The sequence below is a fragment of the Maylandia zebra genome, linkage group LG1, assembly GCF_041146795.1.
Source record: "Maylandia zebra isolate NMK-2024a linkage group LG1, Mzebra_GT3a, whole genome shotgun sequence".
NCBI lineage: Eukaryota > Metazoa > Chordata > Actinopteri > Cichliformes > Cichlidae > Maylandia > Maylandia zebra.
Window position 1 is genome coordinate 12,669,835 of NC_135167.1, and position 23,497 is coordinate 12,693,331.

At 38.9% G+C, this 23,497-nt stretch overlaps 1 protein-coding gene across 1 annotated transcript in view; it reads right to left on the reverse strand.

The window, feature by feature from the left end:
* frmd5b (FERM domain containing 5b) overlaps positions 1–23,497 on the reverse strand; it is a 77,651-nt gene that overhangs the window by 15,376 nt on the left and 38,778 nt on the right. The window contains exons 2-4 of the mRNA XM_004539583.4: positions 2,891–2,995; positions 973–1,015; positions 771–849 (exon numbers count right to left, since the gene is read on the reverse strand). Of these exons, the coding sequence (XP_004539640.1) occupies positions 771–849; positions 973–1,015; positions 2,891–2,995 (227 nt within the window). The remainder of the gene's footprint in view (positions 1–770; positions 850–972; positions 1,016–2,890; positions 2,996–23,497) is intronic.

A 23,497-nucleotide genomic window follows, 5' to 3' on the forward strand; every position in this document is an offset into this window, starting at 1 on the left:
TAAGCTAACTTGAAGCACAACAAAAGGAACTCAAGTTTGCCCTTCAGTATTTTCTAATGCCCTGAGCTCCAAATAAAACGAGGCTGACACTGCAGTTTTTTTTCATTGTGTGTCTGTAATTTGTTTTTTCTCTCTTTTCTATGAGCGTCATGATTGGCAGTCCCATTTCAGTGTAATGGCAGACGTCTTGACCCTATTCTGAAATTGCAAGTGACAGATCCCCGTGACCTGATAGAAGGAAATTTGCAAGTGAAAATGAGTCGCTCAGTTTTCTTGGTATGCATTAAATCCCCCTTTTTTCTTGCACATCTGGTTTTTATTTGAATTTTTTACATTTGTTAACTATTTATTTTTTCTAGTTTTCCCAGTAGTCAATACAAATGGCTGCAGACAGTGTTACATTAGCATACTTGCTTGTTGTAATGAAGGCATTTAAGTCATGTAGAAATGCAAAACATGACTGTGAAGAGATGTGAACTGGCAGGCAGTTGTAAAAACTGACACCTTACAGTCAAATATCATTTGTTGATGGCATATTTTATTACTGTGTGCACCTCTGCAATGTGTCATTTTGTTTGTATTCGCTCGATTACTGTGCAAAAAGTTCAACTGTTATCTGCAGATGAAAATTAGCTCTAAGCAAATTCAGGTATAAGACATAAAATTATCATATTTTAAACTTCAAAAGGTCTCCCATAGAAGAAGAATATGATATAAATTAACCCCACCTTTTCCCATGTGGAGCCGACTAAGCCATCTTAATGTCTTACCTGGTGATTTCCTCTTTCAGGGCAGCGGGGTCAGGTGGGTAAAACTTGACACGCAAACACATGGTGAATGGAGGCTGGGCTACAAACAGGAGATATATTTCTTTCAGGGGTTTTACTCTAATCAACTCTGGACATCTTGGAAAATGAATAAACCAAAAACAGTATCAACAAACTCATCAGGGATCTCAAACTAAATACTTACATTTCATTTGTTTGGCAATTGACTTTGTAAACTCCAACCAGTGCTGTAGGGAAGAGAAAGAGAAGTAAAGACCTGCACTTTTAACACTGATTCGATATCTGCCAAACTGTCAGTCTGGGGTCTGATTACTCAGCAGCTGAGCATGATGACTTAAAATCTATAGCTGGAAGGCACAGTAGAATTACTCCCATCGCCTCTCCTTCTGTTTGTTTAGACTCCCTCCAATACAGTCACCATGCAGAGAAAAGAAAGACATTTAGAAGATAATCAGGACAGTGCTGCTTTTCTGTTTATTTTGAGCACCAACCATCAAGATTCATTAGTAGTTTTAATCAGTGAGATAATTACAGTTTGACAATGGGGCACGGAAGTCAACACAGGGTAGCCAAAGATGCTATAAAGAAAGGGCGATTGGCTGAGGCAAGGTCGGTTAGTTTTCTGGGGCAATTTTTTTTGAAGATTTTTGTTCTCTACAAGATCTGCCTCCTTGAGATATCAACCTGGTAAATAATGCATGTGTAAAACGCAATGCTGAATAGCCCTCAAGATATCTCCTATCTTTTCATTGTGTTGAGCTAGAGTTGAAAGATTTACACAAAGATCCAGCAGAAAGTCTTATCATGTCTGACTATCAAATGCAGTCATACATGATGGGAATGGTGATGTGAAATGCTGTACAACAAAGCATCGTTATTCCAGGTTTATTTCTGATTCATCCACTATCTCAGAGCCTATTGGATTGCACATTCTTAGCATTAAATAGCATATGTTTCGCTTATGACTTTGTGTATTTAGAGGCTGTAAAGTAACCGCCATCCAAAAATGGGTGGTTGTTGGATTACTGGTGGAGGCTGAAAAATGTAAAAATATCACCACTGAAGTAAAATACTGAAGTGACCTTTGAGAGTGTAAAAAGAACAAAGCTTTTTAGACCTTTTAAAGAATTTGTAATCTTATTTACAGTTAAAGGTTGAATAATTAAGGAGTCCTCAGTTCAAGCTCTGCAAATCTACCTATCACTGTATCATTTTTCCCTTTAATTCACATTCACTTCAGTCAAAGAGGTTGGCTTTTTGCCAGCTTTTATTATTAATCTGTAGATCTACCCATCTGTTCAGAATCCTTAAATAGACCCAAATGCTTTCTTATCCTTGCATCAGCTTCCCATTATTTTCTTCAGCGCTTTTAAGATTTATATTTGAATATGGTTATCCTTTAAATCCAGCGTAGCGAATGAATCTCAATGCTGTATAACCTTTTTGAGGCATAAAATGGATTTTTGAGGACAAGGACCCAGCTAACGTGTGCTCACAAATGATCTAAAAGGTGAACAAAACCTCAAATAATGTAAGAAACTTAACAAGAGATAATTATTGCTGGGAAATGTAGATATTAAAAGGTTGGGTTTTATTGACAGAGGGAAATTTTTTTAACTTGTTTTATTTTATTTTTCTATTTGATGGGTTTGTTATGAACAGGGGTGCATATAAGTGGTCCGCAGATTCGCATGCGCTGTCAAAATAAAAAACGCGCACCAGATAAGAAGTTGCAACGCGCGTTTGCGTACATACGATTTTCACGGCACATTCCGCACCACATCTCTGTGCGTTCATCATTTGTTTGAAGCCAGCTCACCTCCTGCAAACACTTTTCGAAGAATACGCGCTTCTTTTGCGGTTCGGGCTCCTTCTGACATTTCTTTGAAGGCGGAGGAGCATCAAAGCAATTGCTTAAAGGAGCTTGCTTCTTCGACATCTTTAAGAGTTCTAAACAAATGTCTGTCCTCCTCCAGAAAATCTTCTGTACACAAACGCGCGTTGCAACTTCTTATCTGGTGCGCGTCTTTTATTTTGACAGCGCATGCGCACCTGCCGACCACTTATGTGCACCCCTGGTTGTGAAGAAGATTCATACTTACTCTCTGCTTGTCTGGGTCAACATATCTGATGCCAAAGTAGTCTTTCTCCAGCAGGTTAAGATGGTGGCAGATGAGGTCAAACAAGTACTGTCCTTTGGCGTCCCGCTGAAAGAGACGTGACATGAGATAGTATTAGAAGATTCAACCAATGTGCCCATTACTGAGGGATATTAAAGTCAGAAGGGTAGGGGAAAGACATGACTGAACAGTCTCCATCCTCCCTCACAGTAGTTGCATACTGGGACACAGTTAATGAACCCCAAGCAGATCAATGTTGTTTACTGTGCACACAAACACGTGGAATCAAAATCTAGACTCCACATTACAGACAGAGCAGCAAACAGCATCATGCATTATAAAATGAAGAGGACATTTAAAGACATAATAATAGTGCCACATCGAGCTGATTTATTTCTGTCTCATCAGGAAGTCAATCTTTTTTTTTCTTTTCTTTTTGAGCCTCTGAAAAGTCAAAACGGCCACCAGAAAATGTTTTAATATTTTACTACCCTCAAGGGAGATATATGAAGGCTATCAAATATTCATATGGAGGCAGCAGCCATCTGTGAACGCTCTGAAACATTACTGCAGCAGAAAAAGTCCCAAAAAAGCAGCAAGACAGTGAGTAGGCTCACTGCAGACTGGAAAGAAGATATAGGCCTTGTCATGCAATGCAGCCAAAAAATCTAAATTTATGACAATTTTTTTTAGATTTCTTTTTGTTTCTGTGGGCCTGTACTTGACCAAAAGAGTGAAGATGGACTGGAAAGGGGGAGAGATAGATGGGGAGATGAAGTGAAGCAAAGGGCCAGAGGATGAATCAAAGTCAGGTCACTGCATGGAGAAATAAGTCTTAAGTGAATGGTAGACACGCTGAGCCAGGTGTGATATGGGGGAGCCCCAGGATACTGTAACACACACACACACACACACACATATATATCAGATGTGACAGTTAACGTTATTCACTTTTGGAACTAGCAGTTTAACTCAGAGTAAATATGGCTTTACAAAAAGCTGCATGTACCCAATGTGACTCATTGAAAATCTATTTTAGTGAAGTCTTTATTTAGATTTAACTACATCATTAAGACGCATAGCTCCCACTGAATGCAAAATGAACCGTGAGAAGTAATTTGGTGTGTTATAACAGTGCCAACAAAAATCATCTGTGATGGACAACACTGCAATATTTCACCCCTCTTGGGCTTGTAGTATAGACCAAAAGTGATGTTGAGAAAGAAAAGGGAACAGTTACCTTAACTGATTTAAAAAGGGGTTTTCGTGACATACACATGCATTTCACATACACTTCTCCTATGTTGAATGAATGGACTTCAGTCAGCTAGGAGCAATAGGTGTGGTCATGCACTGAAAAATGCAAACGAATTGTGAACATTTATTAGACCACCACCCAGTGTAAGGTTTATATCAGAGCTGCTCTAAACTCACAGTGTTAGTAATTACCAAAATATTTTTTTATGTTGCTGTAATGGTTACATCAGTATGCACAATCAATATGATATTTTTAATGCTAAAATTATTGTTATTATCCATTCATATTTAAATTTTCTGTTTTAAAAAAGCAGAACAAATAGTAAAGCAGTAAATCGGGGTTTTTTAAAACACCAAAATTGCATTAATTTACTTGCATTTCAAAGAGGTAAATTAATTTAGTGGTTGAACGTTATGCTTGATTAATTTTTGACTTCTCAGTGAAGTTTGCTGTGCTGGTTGAAATCTGGTTATAAAAGCATGAATTTAGTTTGTTACAGTTTGCCTAAAAATATGTTAAATAAATATATATATTTTTTACTATTTTTTTACTATACGGGTGGTCCAATAGCACTGTAAATGGAAATTAAGTATATGTGGCAAAAAAAGAGTTTGTATAATTCTAACAAGCTTGAAAGTCAACATTTAGTCTGACCACCTTTATTCTTCAACACAGCCTGAACTTTCTTAGGCAAGCTGTAATTTCTTCAAGTAGTCTACAGGACGTCTCGAAGGACATTCAAAGCTCTTCTTTGGCTATTGCTGCCTTTTGTTTCATTCTATGTCAAGATGATCCCACAGTGATTCAATGATGTTGAAATTCAAGCTCTTAGGACGCCAGTCTATGACTGATAATGTTCCATTGTGTATTTTTATATTCAGGTATTAGGGGTGGGAATCAAGAACCAGTACTTTTAGACGTCCGGCTCCCAGCAGTTCAATTCCTTGGAATTGTTAGCCTGCTTGCCTTTCAATTCCATTCACAGCTCCGGCACAAGTACTACAATCAGCTGACTTCAGTGTGTGTGCTGGAGGAGAAAAATAGTGGTGACATCTACAACGTGGATATGAACATTATTTTTATTTTTATTGCACAAAAGGGTGAGAGCACAATGGTAAAGTGCAAACTGCATCCAGAACAGACACAACTGCATTTAGGGTTGCCAACTCTCTGAAAAATAAATAAGGGACACCTCGTGGCCAGGGCCGGGCAACCCAGTTGTCTTCACCCTTCCCAGTGTGGTGAATTTTCTAGCTCTTTTTTTGTGTGTGAAATTATTTTTTTTTAACCATTTGACTTGAAGTTGATTTAAGTAGATGCATATTCTATTCTTTGTGATATGAACACATGTGAAACAAATGATCATTTAGCCATTTATTTTTAGCTCAAAATGACAACATTAACACAGTAAAACAGGTCTCTTTCTTAAACAGAAGCCTGTCATGCTTAATTTTTGGGAATATAAGTAAATCTTTCTTTAAAAGAACTCTGTCCTGCTTAACTTAAAATAATAGAAAATAATAGAAAGAAAAACATTCTTGTAACAGTGCACATTTAGTGCATTTAGTACAATTGGCTTCAGTTGAGGTATTATTTCAGCTTTTCTAATGCTAATCAGCTGCTCCCATTTGAAAACCCGCTTGTTCCCATGATTACGCATCTTAACTCATCATCATTATTCATCTATGTATTACTTTTATGTATTAGTCATCAATTTGTTGTAATCATCTATCCTTGCAGTTGTTTATTACACAAAATAAGTTATATTATCACACTTCTGGCCACATAGCGCTGATATTCACTGCACATGCCCATATTAACGTTTTCCAGCCAGGTGTTTTCCTTTTCCCATTCTTCCCTTTCTCTGAGGGGAACAAACATTGCTGCTCTAATGCTGGGCTTACACTGTGCGATTTTTGGCCCATTTTGAGACGATTTTTGAGTAGTGCGACCGATTTGGTGATCAGACCGATTTTGGCCTTCATCGTGCGTCGTGTAATATACGTGGGGTAACGAGAAGCGATTAATACCTCACGACCAGCTCCCGATCATCAATCGCTCGTGAGGGTCTCACCACAGCCGCTCACACTGCTCACGCGCAAACACGTAAACGTCGGTGAAAAAGACGGAGCAGCACGGCTGTGCAGCGTGTGCACTATCCACAAGCGATGGAGGCACAACTTGTAGAACTTTGGAAAGCTCATCCGAGCCTTTTCGATGTGGCATCACAAAATTATCACGACCACAACAACCGTGAAAATAGTTGGATTTACACTGCTGCTCAATCACAGCTGCCTGATAAATGTTTTTCATTATCAGTTTAGCAAAGTTGATGGTGGTGGTGTGTCTGTGTGAGTGAAAGACAGAGAGGGAGAGCGACAGATTTTCTGTTATAACCTTCATTTTATGGAGGCACAGTGTGAGCACTCAGGTCGCATCGGGCGGTATAGTGTGAGACCCTGCATCGTGACCTATGAACTTCTAACCTCTGCGAGTCAATCGTGCAGTTTGAGCAGGAGCTGAATAATGTGACTGAAAAAAATCGCACAGCTTTAGGTGTACTGTCGTCCGAGACTTGCACCGCAGTGTCGGCGTTTGGTTCCCTGTTGGCCATGCTTGTTGTTGTGGTCATCTGTTGTCTTCCGGTATTTTCTCCGCAAGCGACCTTTCCTCGACCAATGAGATGAGCGGTAATCTGAATTGTCATACTCGAATTGTCATAAGTGTGCTGTCAGCTCATTGGTCACAAAGCAGGAGAGGGGCTGGGAATTATGTTTTCAAACAAAGCGTTAATTCCATTAACATTTATAGACTACTTTTGATTCTAGCTCAATACGGGACAAAGTGCGTCCCTTATTAGCTCAATACGGGACGTGTACTTTTGTTTCTAAATACGGGACGATTCCGTATTTTAAGGGACGGTTGGCAACCCTAACTGCATTATACTTCCAACACAACTTTGGCTCTTTGCAAGTACTAGCATATACAGCATGCTAACCCTAAGCTAGCCCAGAACCCAGACTGTGTTAAAACTGAGTGAATGCAGACCCACGCCCAGAAACCAGACCCTGAACTTCAACAGGTAACAATGTTTCCATGTTTCTTTATACTGGTTTTTATCTTTGCTTTGTATTCATACTTAAATAGTAGGAGAAAGATTATATATGTGCCTTCATTAGAATAGGGATTTGTGTTGGTGTGTGGGACTGTAGCATATGTAGACAACGTGTTTCATGTAACAACAGATGTAATGAGTAGTGTAACAAATTAATTTCTCCTGCGAGTAGTTAAGTAATGTTCTGCATTACTTTTAGGAAAGTGTTCTGTGTAATATATGTAATACATTACTTTTTTAGCAATTACCCCAACAGGCAAAATACCTCCAACATGCACAAACATTTGACCAAACAGCATGCAATTAATTTGCACAAATGTAATGTCTTTGATATGCTGCTTAGCGATGGTAGTGACTCTCAAAGTGCAGCCAATAAGAACCCAATGAGAATCGATAAGTGATATCGATAATGGGATCGGAATTTCTAAATTCTTATCAATTCGCTTCCCTACCAGTTATGCTTTTACTGCATTGGCAGTGTATTTGGAAACACTGATATCCTTAAAAATCAAACTCTTTGCCATTGAAACACTTTCCAGTTAACAGTAGGATCAAAGTCTGATGGTACTTTTCTGCATTTATAATTGAATCAATTTTGACAACGTTGACAAGAAATGCAGGCTTTGACAGAGTCTCCACCGTGTTCTCTGTTTGCAGACACTCACTGTTATACCTCTCCCTTGATATCCTCACTATATAATAATGGAGATTTATTGCAGTATGTCTTAAAATGTCTCCTTTGAGGCGTATCACCATGGATTGGATGTACAGCAAGGGAATTTTTTTTGCCCCTTGTACACTGTACTGTACATATAGGATATATTTTGTCTTTGTTGTAAAGGACACTATAAAATATCTGACTCTGCCCTTCAGAAGACACAGTGTTCACATAAGTGTCACAAAACTGCAGAGTCAGAGAAAGTCATAGGCAGATATGTGAGAACGGGAGAAAGAGAAGGGAAAGGCAAAACCAAACAGAAAGTGAGATCAAATTAAGAGAGAGGACAAGAACGCAGGGAGACGACGGAGAACAAAGAAGGCCAGATGACTCTGATTAATATGTCTCTATCCAACACCACAATCAATAGGGGATAGGAGAATAACTGCACTGAAGGACTGGTTCATGTGTGAACCACAATCTATGCTCAGGCCTGCTGAGACATATCATGTCAGACAATGTGTGAATCTATGATGAATCCTGTCCACACTTTCATATCACTCAGTATCAGATCAGATTTTTGAACAATTTTATTATTTTATTTACTCTGTTTCGTGTGGTGTTCCACTTTAACAAATCTGCCTTGGTTTCTGTCTGAACATGAAGCCTTGCTGACAACATCATTCTCTTCTTTGTGCCAGTGAAGCTACATCACATGCTGAATGCTAAATGACCAGTGTGGCCTGTTCTCTCCTTATTTCATGACAAATTAAGCAGATAAAGAAATCTTGAGATGATTCTAACGGTTGAGCATACATTCGGTAGATGTTCACTAGAACTCTCAATATGAGGTCCAAAGAGATGTTGATACAAGGTAAGGAGGCCATTATGGCCTTTAGGTCTATTATTTTAAGCTTTTTACTTATGTTTTTCAGGTTTAGCCCTTAGTTGAGGATTTTTGTTAGGATTATTATTTTTAGTTATTGTTTAATTGAAACCTAGCTTCTATTAGCTTTTCACATGCATTACCAGATTGCTTGTGTTTTGGTTCATTTTTTTCTAGTTTCCCTGAATGTTAAATGACTGTGCATATGTGTGTCTGGCGTCTGTATTTGTCAGTTTCTTCCTATCTAGTATTGTTACTTGTCTCTAGTGTCTTATGTTTAGCTTTACTTCCTCATGTGTCATTGTCTTTGATTGTTATTGTCTGAGTCTTGTTACCCTGTTGTGTCCACCTCTTCTAATTACTCTCATGTGTTTAAATAGGACTGTTCCAACAGTCTCTGTCTCAGCAAATTCCCTTGTTCCCTTGTATGGCTGTTGTAGAAGTTTGTTTGTTTTTGTGTGTGTGTGCACACGTGCACTTTTCCTCTCATGGTGTTATTTAAATCATCTTAATTAAACAGCTTATTTTTGTTACATCTTATATTCCTCCAAAGTCTGAATTTGTGGCTCCTTAGCGTGCTAATCACGATAGAGCTATTATCAGCTATCATTAGGTCATTGGGAATGGACATATCAGTAATCTAGTATGTTCTTAAAAAGAGAGCATGCACTGACCGCCCAGCAACACTAAAAATCTTTAAAGTCCGCAGTAGACATCTAAATTGGATGATTACAAAATTGTTTCATTGGTTAACAAAAATAACTTCGTAATATTTAGCCAAGTCAAGAATATCTTCGTAGATGTATCGTTGTTAAAGTTTACAGCCAAGTCTTTATGAATGTGAATACAGAGGGTTTATGACAAGGTGCAAACCACTGGTTACAATCATGAACCGGAACGCCACATTACCAGAAAGCATCTAACAAAACCGCCACAGGTTCTTTTTACAAATGAAACCAAGATGAACTTGTATTAACATGATAGGAAGAGGAAGGACGGAGAAGAAAGAACCAGCTCTTCACAGTGGAAATGTATAATGGTGCAAAGCACACTGTAAAAGCAACCCGAGACTTGTTCAAGGGAAACAAATGGGATGTTCTTCAACGGGCAAGTCAGTCCCTTGATTTCAACAAAAGGAAAGCATGCTATTCAGTTACTGAAGGCACCACTTCAAAGGAGAAAACAACATTTGGTGTCCATGGACACTAGACAGCCAGTCAACGACTGCAAAGGATTTTCATCAAGTATTAAAAACATTCCTTACATGTAAACATATGCTAGTTTATTTGAAAATGGGTGATTATGTATTAGAATTATTGCGATTCCTAAACACTTGATGCAATGCTTTTGTAAAGCCCTTGAATTGTCTGATTTAAAATCCACTGTGGCGAAGACAAAATTACAATTAATTTGTCAGTTAATTCAGAACAGTCTTTACGAAATGAATCTATAATGAAAAATCTGCCGCAAGAAATAACTTAGAAGCATGCAATTAATACGTGTTTTTAATGAAGTATTTGATCCATTCTTTAGCAAACACCAAAGCACAACCTAACATGAATCATGTTTAGTTGTGTCAAGATGTGCACTTACTAGACCTTTCCCAGGATGCACCAGGCTGACCCTCCATCTCCTCTGTCAGTGTGTCTGTATGTCATTGTCATGACAGACACCCAGACTCACCAGGACAAGCCTGCTGACCAGCCCAGGAGCAAAAATAGAAAGGCGCATCCCTCTTGCCCTCTCTCTCTCTCTCTCTCTCTCACACACACATGCACAAACACGCACACACACGCACACACACGCACATTCACTGTTATAATGGATGGTGATACACCTGTGAAACCTCTAAATCCACAGCATTTTCAGAGCCTGTACCTCCCACTCGCTCCATCTGCTTAGCTCTGTAGTGTAAACTATGCAATCCCACTTAATCACTATGCTATGCTAATATGTGCACTCGAGTGTTAGTATATGTCATATCTTAGTGTGTGTGTGTGTCTGCCTGTGTTTCCCTGTGTGTGTGAGTGAGTAACTGATGGTCAATATCCATACAAGTTATGAAACAACAAAAGAAGAAGCAGGATGATTTGTCTCTGTCCAACACTTTAGAATATAAATGAAGAGGAATGAAAGATAATTGCAAAAGCCATTCATCAAGATTACTAGTCTTCCGAGAAAATATTTCCTCACTTGGGTAAGCAAGCAGACGTGCTTTTTATAGCTGCAGCAGAGGTAAACACATACATGTTCTACAATGGTTTCAGTGTCTCTTACAGCACATTTTAAGTGGTTTGACTAAGTAAAGAACTTCTGACCTTGATTTTCCTGTTGTGCATTATGATATAATCCTGTTGTCCCTAGTAATTTACCTGACTCTGCACTGTGATGCAGTTTGTATTACTGAAATCAAAGCACACTGTAACTTTGTCCTGTGCTCATTATTTGCTTTGACTAAACTATGTAGGATAAAGCACCAGAATAAAACTGCCCATAGGCAGCTGACCAAACACTTGTAATGTATGGATGGTGTTGTGTTCCATACTAATAAGATTCACTGAACTTCAGTAAGGTTTCACTTGCTCCACTGGGAGACAAAGACTGAAACATTATCGATCTGAAGTTAAGTGTTCTTCAACATCCTTAAACTCAGAGTTAAGCAGCAATACACTGTTGGCTACAGGGAGGAAATGCTATATGTTTCTAGTTAAAGCACAGTTTTATTGTTTTTGAGTAGATAAACTGCAGCTCTGTTATGTGGTTTGTGGTCATGTGATTTCATTGTGGGAATTGCTTCTCTCACTGCTTTCTCTCCTTTGGTTTTACTGCTGTGGAGGAAATAATTGGATCTGTGCTATATTTGGATTAAAACCCTTTTATAGTCAAAACATCATGAAACTTTGAAATATAATAACCTGCTATTAAGATAAACAGACACACATTTAAGACCTTGTACAAGAGGCTTTGTAGTGAGATTGTCTTTTGTTTTATATTCAACATAAGGACTGAAAAAAGGCCTTGGTAACGAAGTCTGTTATGCATCCTCTTTTTCAAGATTTAACACTCATGAAGTTTATAGTAATTGGGCTTTAAAAACAGAGTTATTAAGTTCTCTTAATTGGTAATGCCACATAACATTACACATCACACAGAGTAAATATCATTACTGCCATATCATCCCATTGAACTGCAGAGAATTAGACATATTAATTAGTTAAATCTAACCCTCTTTCATTGACATACAGGGAGTGCAGAATTATTAGGCAAGTTGTATTTTTGAGGAATAATTTCATTATTAAACAACAACCATGTTCTCAATGAACCCAAAAAACTCATTAATATCAAAGCTGAATGTTTTTGGAAGTAGTTTTTAGTTTGTTTTTAGTTTTAGCTATTTTAGGGGGATATCTGTGTGTGCAGGTGACTATTACTGTGCATAATTATTAGGCAACTTAACAAAAAACAAATATATACCCATTTCAATTATTTATTTTTACCAGTGAAACCAATATAACATCTCCACATTCACAAATATACATTTCTGACATTCAAAAACAAATCAGCGACCAATATAGCCACCTTTCTTTGCAAGGACACTCAAAAGCCTGCCATCCATGGATTCTGTCAGTGTTTTGATCTGTTCACCATCAACATTGCGTGCAGCAGCAACCACAGCCTCCCAGACACTGTTCAGAGAGGTGTACTGTTTTCCCTCCTTGTAAATCTCACATTTGATGATGGACCACAGGTTCTCAATGGGGTTCAGATCAGGTGAACAAGGAGGCCATGTCATTAGTTTTTCTTCTTTTATACCCTTTCTTGCCAGCCACGCTGTGGAGTACTTGGACGCGTGTGATGGAGCATTGTCCTGCATGAAAATCATGTTTTTCTTGAAGGATGCAGACTTCTTCCTGTACCACTGCTTGAAGAAGGTGTCTTCCAGAAACTGGCAGTAGGACTGGGAGTTGAGCTTGACTCCATCCTCAACCCGAAAAGGCCCCACAAGCTCATCTTTGATGATACCAGCCCAAACCAGTACTCCACCTCCACCTTGCTGGCGTCTGAGTCGGACTGGAGCTCTCTGCCCATTACCAATCCAGCCACGGGCCCATCCATCTGGCCCATCAAGACTCACTCTCATTTCATCAGTCCATAAAACCTTAGAAAAACCAGTCTTGAGATATTTCTTGGCCCAGTCTTGACGTTTCAGCTTGTGTGTCTTGTTCAGTGGTGGTCGTCTTTCAGCCTTTCTTACCTTGGCCATGTCTCTGAGTATTGCACACCTTGTGCTTTTGGACATTCCAGTGATGTTGCAGCTCTGAAATATGGCCAAACTGGTGGCAAGTGGCATCTTGGCAGCTGCACGCTTTACTTTTCTCAGTTCATGGGCAGTTATTTTGCGCCTTGGTTTTTCCATACGCTTCTTGTGACCCTGTTGACTATTTTGAATGAAACGCTTGATTGTTCGATGATCACGCTTCAGAAGCTTTGCAATTTTGAGACTGCTGCATCCCTCTGCAAGATATCTCACCATTTTTGACTTTTCTGAGCCTGTCAAGTCCTTCTTTTGACCCATTTTGCCAAAGGAAAGGAAGTTGCCTAATAATTATGCACACCTGATATAGGGTGTTGATGTCATTAGACCACACCCCTTCTCATTACAGAGATGCACATCACCTAATATGCTTAATTGGTAGTAGGCTTTCGAGCCTATACAGCTTGGAGTAAGTCAACATCCATGAAGAGGATGATGTGGACAAAATTTGCCTAATAATTCTGCACTCCCTGTACAGTTGCTAACACACTTCATACTTTTCTTAAGTGGCTGAAATGACATGAATACATTTATTTCCTGTAGCTAAAATGGCAACCAGACTGCTTGCATACCTTTGTGGGGCAATCGTGCTTGGACAGTCTCGGTCGTTGTGTCCTTGGGCAAGACACTTCACCCGTTGCCAACTGGTGGTGGTCAGAGGGCCCGGTGGCGCCAGTGTCCGGCAGCCTCGCCTCTGTCAGTGCGCCCCAGGGTGGCTGTGGCTACAATGTAGCTTGCCATCACCAGTGTGTGAATGTGTGTGTGAATGGGTGGATGACTGGTTGTGTAAAGCGCTTTGGGGTCCTTGGGGACTAGTAAAGCGCTATACAAATACAGGCCATTTACCATTTGTGCAAGTCAAGTATCGAAATGTGGCTGAAGTAAAATGCTCCGGTAATTTTACCACATCCTCTGTCAGCAGCCACTCTGAAATATCTTTTCTATTATTGGCCAGTTGATGTCTCTCATGCAAGTATATTTTGGGTTGAGATCAGGAGTTCTCAACGTTTTGAGTGTCAATTAAGGGAGCCATCATATAACTGACTGCTTCACCGACTTTGCTTTTATTGTAGTGTTTGTCATATATCTGCTCAGAGGGTGATGATTTCTGTGGTAATTGTTGTAACTGTAGTGTTTTTTTTGTTATATTTCTTTACAGCAGCTGTGTATTTCAGCATTTAAAGGTTCAGTCTGTTAGATATTGAATTGAAGAGAATCCCCCTTTCTTTTGCTCTGTTCCTATATAATGGTATGATATTGATAAAAACTATAGATTAATAGTCCACTCTTTTCTTATTAAGTACATGAGTAAAGTTTAACACTAGCCCACAGGTCGCACATTGAGAACCCTGGGGTTAGACTGTTAGAATTAAATTTGCTTTATAGCAAATTTACAGACAAAAAAAGCATAAAAACTAATCACACATATTCATTAAAACCACTTTCCTAGAATAACTCTACTTTCTAAAGGTTTAGGCCTTAACTATGTTTTCTTTATACTGTGATGTACAGTGTATGATCAGTTAAAATGAGTACATATATGAGTATATATTATTAATTATTTAATTAATTAATTATGTGTGTATTCTTGTACCGATAAAGTAGCTCGGGCTAATATTATCCTGTCAGCTTACATTAAATTCACTGAAAAAATCATTAAGCTTTGGTATTTGATTTCACTGGTCTTCCCTGATCAGAATAAATGAATGGCCTAGAGGTTCTGTTCCCCAACACTTGCATGTGTGCTTGCTCAGGTGTATTTGAGAGTGCCTGCAACCTCAGGTATAATTTAATGTAAGAGATCAAATAATCTTAACAACCATCTCATGAATATGGATTTTATGCGAGCCAAGGGGAACATTCAAGACTTGTGATAAATCACAAAAAAGCAGACAGAGATCTGTAGACCAAAACCAGTTTTTATGGTCACAGAAATCAACTTTTGAGTTCTAGAAAAGATGAGGATCAGAAAAAGGATTTTCTTTTGCCTCTTATATAACTCAAAAATTGAGGAGAAGACTATGCACACTGTTCTTACAGGTGAAAATTGCCTTTCCCGCTTTTTAGAAAGAAGTCCACTGAGTATGCTCCATTTATCAGTCCTCCCAGAGAAAGCTTTAGTTGGATCGAGACAGACTGGCTTCAGATTCAAGACTCACATTCAGTGCCTTTGAGGAACGATGGATTAGCTCTTTGCTCTTGGGAAGACACTCAAGCAGTTATGGGAATTTGCTAATCCAGTCTTTGTGCACTTACTAAAGCTTATGACAGCATCCTTCAGGATGTATAGTTGAAGATGTACAGCAGGAACATAGGGTAGAAAGACCACAGTGCTGAGCCATTTGATCTTTGCTATGTTTTGTCTGCGAATGTCATGGTTACAATTTTTATTTTATAGTGATGATAAACTAGTTCTTACTGGTTTCATCACAGTGTCATTACACAAATGGGTTTGATAGTTTTAATAACTGAAATAAAATTTAGCCTATACTTCAGTGAATGAGGTTAAATGAAGTGCATGACTAAATCTGACCACATGCAAGCGTTTTAACCTTCACAAGGCTCATGAATGCTGGCTAACATCTGAAACAATGAGATTTCAAATACAAGCAGCTGACCTCAAAAACTGCACATCCTAATTCTTCCATGGTGAGTCCTGGAGGAGTGGGATTAAGTTTGGCTAAAGTACACTAACCCGTTTTAGGCTCAGCTCAAACTCATATAAATCTGGGAAAGCTGAATGAATTATTTGTGGCAATAGCAGTAAACTTATGAGTAATAAGAATCGTAGCATTTTACATATATACATGTTCATGTATGTATCGGGGTTCTTATGAGATGCGTTGTGATAAGTGTAGTAGCATGGGCATGTGTGCACTGTGATATTAGCCACAGTGACTTCTGGGTAAATTAGATTAGTGCAGACCTGCCACAGGGAGAGGAATGTATTAAACAAGCAGAGGCCCGTAAGTGCTTTATGAAGGCACGCGCCGTGTTTCATCACAGCTACAATAAAAGTGATAAACGGGGAGATGGAAATAACCCAGACTGGGGCCAAATGATCACTGTGCTCCTTTAGTGGGAGCATCAACAGCAGCAGCACGCCGCTCTCTCAGCATGGCCAGGCCTTGCATTAGATTAATTATTGAGAGGGGTTCCATATCAGCTTGGGAAACACCACATCAATAAATAATGGTGTCATTTTAAGCTAGAGGATGGAAATTGCAACAACTGTGGGAATAGTTTTGAAAAAATTACTGCTTATAATAGCGTCTGGTAAAAGTGGTGCTTGACAACGTTTTGTTCCAGTTTTGCAACGCCACACAGCTCTCAGCTTTAGGTTAGCAGACGATTAAATGGAAGTATGGTTCACGGTGGTCTCAAACGTTGCCTGCTTCTTTGGAGCTCAACAACAAAGTTAATATTTAGCATATCTCAAAGCTCCACTGCATGATCTTTACGCTGATTTTTGCTGTTCTTTAAGAAGCTGTCCCTAAAGCTGCAAGCCTGTAAATGGCTTAGTATAATCTTATGATATGGTAATGTGTACTTTCCATATTCTACAGAGCGAAAGACTGTAGTGGATGTTCCTGTCAGTCAACAGCTGTTTGGTAAGAAGATTTACACTCAACATGCCTTCACTGGCAATCTCAGGGAAGAAATAAATCAGCTATATTGCAATGGCTTTTGCAGAAAGAAAGAAAGTGACTCGTGTATATTCTGAACATACACGAGTTACTTTAAATAAATAGACAACAGGCACCAGCACCATGGTGATGTAATAGTACTACTATACATTTAAATAACCTGGTGATGATGTGCACTGTATATTATACTAGGTTTCATTAAGCTTCTCTGTATGTTTGCTTAGTATATCTTACATTACTTAAATAAATAGGCTGTCTCCATAACAGCTGTAGTCACCCAGCTGTTTGCTCTAGCTGCATAATTCATGGACGCATGTGAGAGCAGTATTAAAGAACAGTATTTATTTATCCCTGACATCTTGCACGAATAGCCTCTTTGAAAGTGCATAATCTAAAAGTATAGCTAAGGATTTGTATCAGAACTCAATGGATCCAAACTCAAGACTCAAAACATCACTTTTCTTTCTCAGCAGCATGATTAAAAAGAGCATGGAATTCTTCTCTGAATTCAGTAGAGTTCAACTAAAAGCACAAGGCTATGCAGACCCGTGCTGACACTGGAAAAAAGAAAGTAGACACACTGAATAAAACCGTACTCAATGGCATTTCTATGGGGATGACTCACACCACTTCTTGTGGATAAAGCTCTCTCATTTCCATGTATTTTCCCCCAAATTGCATGAGACTGGGTCTTTATTTTCCTCTACAGCCATTAATTTACTGGTGATTCATTCTTGCTGCACAGCACAGTGACACTACTTTAAATTGCTCAGAATATATTGCTCGTCCTCAGATTTAATCTCAGTTCAACACAAGAAAAACACAGTGAGTATGAAGTCATGTTAGGAGAGGGACTTTTTGACATGAGTAAAGTGACTCATTTTGAGCTGAACATTTCAATTAAATCTTAGCTTTTAGAACAGGATTCGTGAAATATGGCTTTTTTCATGAAAAAAATATGGGTGATTCACAGTATAAACTCTCATGATCAAATCATTAAAACGTTGAAAACATATTAACAACTAGGGATAACCTTATCACCACCTACCTAATGCTATGTAAGTGCCCATTTCTTTGGTTTTGCTACCCAAACAGTTATTGAGGCATGGACTACACTAGACCCCTTAAGATGTACTGTGGTACCTTGCACCAAGATATTAATACGTTATCCTTTAAATTTCAAGATAGGGATTCCATGGATTGGACTTTTTTGTCCAGATCTAGAGAATTTGGAGGTCAAGTCAACATCTCAAAGTCATTGTTGGAGAATTCAAACCATTCTTGAACCATTCCTCTTACTTTGCGGCAGAGCACAAAGAGGGGACAGCCATCAGTGAGTACTGTTTTGATGAAAGGGTCTGCAGCGTGTCAAAACAACATCCACATGTATGGGAGAACCCAAGGTTTCCCAGCAGAACATTACCCGAAGCATCACACTGCCCGCCAGCTTACATTCCTCCCATAATGCATCCTGTTGCCAGCTGTTCCTCAGGTAAGTGACACCAGGCCATCCACATGATAGAAAAGAAAACATGATTCATCAGACCAGGCCACCTGCTTCAATAGCTCCGTGGGCCAGTTCTGATGCACACATGGCAACCATTGGTGAACACGAGTCAGCATAGGCACCCTGTCTGCAGGTATACAGCCCCAAACGCAACAAACTGCACTGTGCATTCTGACAGCTTTCTATCAGAACGCGCATGAACTTTTTCTGCTATTTGAGCTACAATAACTCGTCTGTTGGATCAGACCAGCCATTTCTCCCTACGCGCATAAATGACCCTTGGCTGCCCAAGAACCTGTCACGGGTTCACCAGTGTTCCTTCCTAGGACCACTTTTGATGGATAGTAATGCCTACAGAGAGCTGCACTTTGGGAAATGCTCCGACACAGTCATCAAACCATCACAATTTAGCTCTTGTGAAACTCGGTGAAATCTTTAAGCTAGCCCATTTTTCTTGCTTCTAACAAATCAACTTTGAGGACAGAATGTTCACTTGCTCCCTAATATGTCTCACTCACTAACAGGTGCTATAATGAAAAGATAATCAGTGTCATTTGCTTCACCTGTCAGTGGTCATACTGTTATGCCTGATCAGTATATAGTCTTTTTTTCAAATGGACAACCAAATAAAAGGATACACGTACACGCACACCCACACCCACACACACACACACACACACGCTCACACACACACACACACACACACACACACACACACACACACACACACACACACACACAAAAAAGGTGGTTGGTGATTCAGGAAAGAACAGATAAGTCTGAATAAAAGCCAACAAAGAAAAATCCACAGAAAAAAAATCCAAAACTAACAAAAGCAAGAGGAGGTTATGCGGGGAATTACAGGAAAGATAAACAGCCGAAAAGACAAACTGACAACTGACAAGGCAACACACAGAGTAACTACACAAGAGGAGCACACTAGAGGTGATATTAATGAGGGCAGAGGTGACAATCGAAAAAGTGAGAAAAATAAACCCAACGAGAGGAAGCAAAACAAACACAGACACACAAGCCAGTGTTTAATGGAAACAAGCAAAAAAAGACGCGGCAGTGACCATGATGCAGTGTCTGGTTTTTGATAAGCATAAACATTTTGTAGGCAAAGCTGTGAGTCACAAGGTATAATTCATCAAGAAACAATCACTGAATTTAAAATTCTGCTAATGAAGGGTGTAAGGACGCAAAAGAGTGGCTGTTAACTATGGTGCCACACTGTGACAACAGCTATGGCAGTGAATATGATGATTTGACTGGCCTCTTTTCCTTGGCAACCCAGAGTTGACCATTATAAAATAGACCAGCCTGCCATTCCAAATTGATGGGCACAGCATGATTGTTCAGAATATTAGTCACCTTTTCTTATTCTTAACAATGTGGTTGAATAGATTAGGGCTCTAAATGAATGGATTCGTTTAAGGTTTAGAATAAACACCACCCTTTCAAGTTCATTATGATGATGGCGCGGACGACCAACCCACGCAAAGAGTTCAGTGGGTGTTTTATTCATCAGAAAAAGAGAATAACTAACAATATAATGTAGGGTGATGTAACCCTGTTAAAGTTGCACAAAGACATGCTTAAGCAAAAATTTATATACAATGTAGTGTCAATCTGTGAGACACTAACATGCTATGACATTGCTTGACTACAGTTTAATACACATATTTTATTTTCTCACTCATATGCCCCTAAAACAACCCTCAGCTGCAAGGGGAAAAGACAGTGATCCTCTTAAAAAGATGTTCACTGTCAGCAGGCTGCCATCTTTATTGCCCTTGAAGTGGCCCAGTGGGACTGAACAATGCTGGGACTGTTCGCAATCACTCCTCGGCTTGGTCTTATAAATCCTTTCTTGTTTGGGTAGAGGTTCGAGCTCCTGGGGCCTTCATTAAAGAGATGCCACAGTGGAGAAGTGTCCCTGAGATCAGGAAACCCATAAGAATTATTAGGACAACCATACTCAGTGTACGCTATTGCTTAAACATGCTGTTAGTGGAAGACGGAAGAGGGGGAGAGAGAGTTTTGGACAGAGAGATAAAAGGCTATGTGGAAAACGCAGGATAGTGCAGGATATAAAAAGGAAAAGAAATAAATAGAGGGAAGCCAGTACAAAAAGAAAGACAACCTTCACAGATGTCTTGTAGCCCCAGCTGAGCAGTCTCTCTGTCTTTTCTCTTAGAAAAATTTTGTGATGTGCATGAGATGAAAACAAGCCAAACCACAGAGCACCTGTTTTTTCGTCCTTCCTTTAACCTCTGATTCAAAGCACTGAGCACTGCTCTCACAATAAAGCCTGACACAATCTCAAAACTTTGGCTGAAAGTTAAAAAGTTTAATTACAAGTGTCCAATCTTATATTTTCAATATTCCATATTTCAGACCAGATAGGCAAACAAAACATGGTGACGTGTACCATAAACAGCGGCCAACCTTCTTGAAATAGGCTGCATTTCAAAATAATATTCATGTTCACGGCTAACACCTGGGCTTTGTAGCTGGCAACAGTTCAGCTCTGCTATATACACAGTAATTTGTGTGGGAGAAATGCTTTACATACAGTATGCTCTATAGGATGTGAGACTATAGTTTCTGCACTGTTTTAACATTAAATGCCCTCAACCTATCAGCAACAACTATAGTAGCAAACTGGTAACTTATTTTTGTCTCAAAAATGCTAATAATTAACCCATTAATTACAAGACAATATATCATTATGAAGAAAGCTGCAGCTAATTTGCATTCTCCATGCAATCAAAATACATGTTTGTAACTTTTTCCCAATGCACAGTCCCCATTAATACCTAAATGCCTTTTTACCACCCTCAGTCATTTAAGAAACATTTTAAATTCTTAAATAGCATCAGACTTTTCATTGCACAGACTTTGCAGCCTTTGCCTTTAACACTGAGCAGAGCCCCTAAAAAGTCTTCATTAAAATTCTGTATAACTTTCCTTGTAGTTGCTACACTTTCAAATTTTTCACTGAGGGTTTATATCAAAACTTGATTATGGTGTTATTCTATGTCCATGCAACTACAAGTACGAGACCAGGGAAACATTTTAAAGTCAAGTGGAAGCACAGCTGCTGAATCACTGCTGAAAGAGCTGCAGCCGTGTCTGGCATTTAACAAGCTCTGCAGCAGTGTACGCCCTGTCAGCATTTTTACTGTAGGATCACAGTCAAAGTTTCGTTTAAAAACACACATACAACAAATATATATTCTATCTAGCTGCATTCGTTATAAATATGTGACATATAAAGTTGAAGAAAGACATTTTATTGCTACATGATTGCTGTACATGTACTTTCTTTCACATGCACATCAAAAAGGCAATCAGAAGGTTCTTAAATTTCCTGGTCATTTTAGATACATGAATTGCTCACTGTATAGCTCATGATCTTGATACTGAAGATCACAGAGGGAAAATGTAAGGCTGGATAAATTAAATGGATCACATTCCAGTTACTGCTCTCTGTGACACACAGTCAGCTATATCTGAGTTATTTCTGCCTAAACTTCCTTTCTTTATTTGTTAGATTATGACTGATATGTCTTACAAAAAGAGAGAGAGAATGAAGAAATTCATTCTTTCATTATATATGGGTAAAAGATACACTAACAACCATCTGGTAACTGGGGTCTCAGTGGACATTTTTAGAAGTGTAATGCATACATACACAGCTCATTTGATATCTAACCTTTGAAGCTTGTCTTTTATGTTTTAGATATCACAGAGAAATCCCTAAAGCTGTTTCTGAGATATTGAGAAGAGGGTGGGCCACGTGGACAGATGACAGATCAAGAACATCCCTGTGGCTACGGTTGTTCAATATAAGCCTAAAAATAAAATTTAATTTGAGTGGCCATCTTTGAATTTTGGCTTGACAATACAATATTATTTTGTGCCGAAACAAATCACTGGAGGTAACTCTGGCCTCAAGACATTACTAACAGGTCATTTGTCTCATATTAAGCTATTACTGTCTCTCTGAATTTAGTCTTTTTAAAAAATGAAGGGATACTCTAAATTAGATTCGCTAAACTGTGCCAAAAATCTGGAACACTGCTTGTGATCACAAGAGACTTTCTTCAAATAGTAATGTAATATGCTTCACACTTTAATTCATCAGACTGACGTTTTCTTTAGTCTTGGAGTCTTATATAATGGTGTTTAAAAATCTAGCTTTAACCTATATTAGCTGCTAAATGGTGTTCACTGTTGAATTTAAACTACAGCAGAACCAAGGTAAGTGTATACATCTTTGTTTTTTTGTATTAGCCTTACAAATGTAGATGCAGATTAACATCCAGCTCCATTTCACCTGCAAGAAAACTGGGTGTCTGGCTTTCCCTTTGCTTGCTTCTGAAATAATGGTAGAGAAATTAATTACATTTTACAATTACTACCCCAAATAATATGTGTGCATGTCTGTTTAGGCGTGCAAGTTGTGGAGGAATATCAGGCAATACCTACATTTAATTGAAAACCCTTGCATTACTGTTAAAGAAGCAATGTTATACTAGAACAATTGTCAGTTAAATATGTTGCCGTTTTATCACAGCTGGTGTAATGGTAAGTCCTGTTGGCTCACAAAAAGAAGGTCCTGGGTTCAAATCTGCTGAGCGGTTTCTTTATGGAGTTTTCATGATCTCCTCGTGCCAGAGGCGGTTCTAGCCTCCTCCCCACACATGCATGTTTTTTAATTAATGACTCTAAAGCTATTTTAGAAAATGGATGGCTTTAATAAAATTAACTTTGATAACAAGTGCAATGATAAAGTATGCATTTTATTTACCATGTTCACCTTCTCAGTTCAACTCATTCACTGATAAACATTCAGAATACACAGCGGCATAATAATTTATATCTTTGCTTGCTCCACTTTTCTTCTAAACTTTGGGTGTTGTTGCAAAAAAACAAAAAACAAAAAAAAAGCTTCACAGCTGGAACAGGAACCGAAAATGTCAAAACAGGAAACAAAGCAAACACAGATGGTTTTCAGCAGTTTTCTGTAGTGCGTCCCATGTTTTCCACCTGTTCCAGCAACTGGCATCTGTGCCATCAATCCTCCTGCATTAATGTATCCTGCTGATGCAGACTTGTGCTTCTGCGCAGTCTTCAGCACTTACAGGAAATGACCAGTCAAAATACAAACACTCACCGTGCACCAACAGTAATA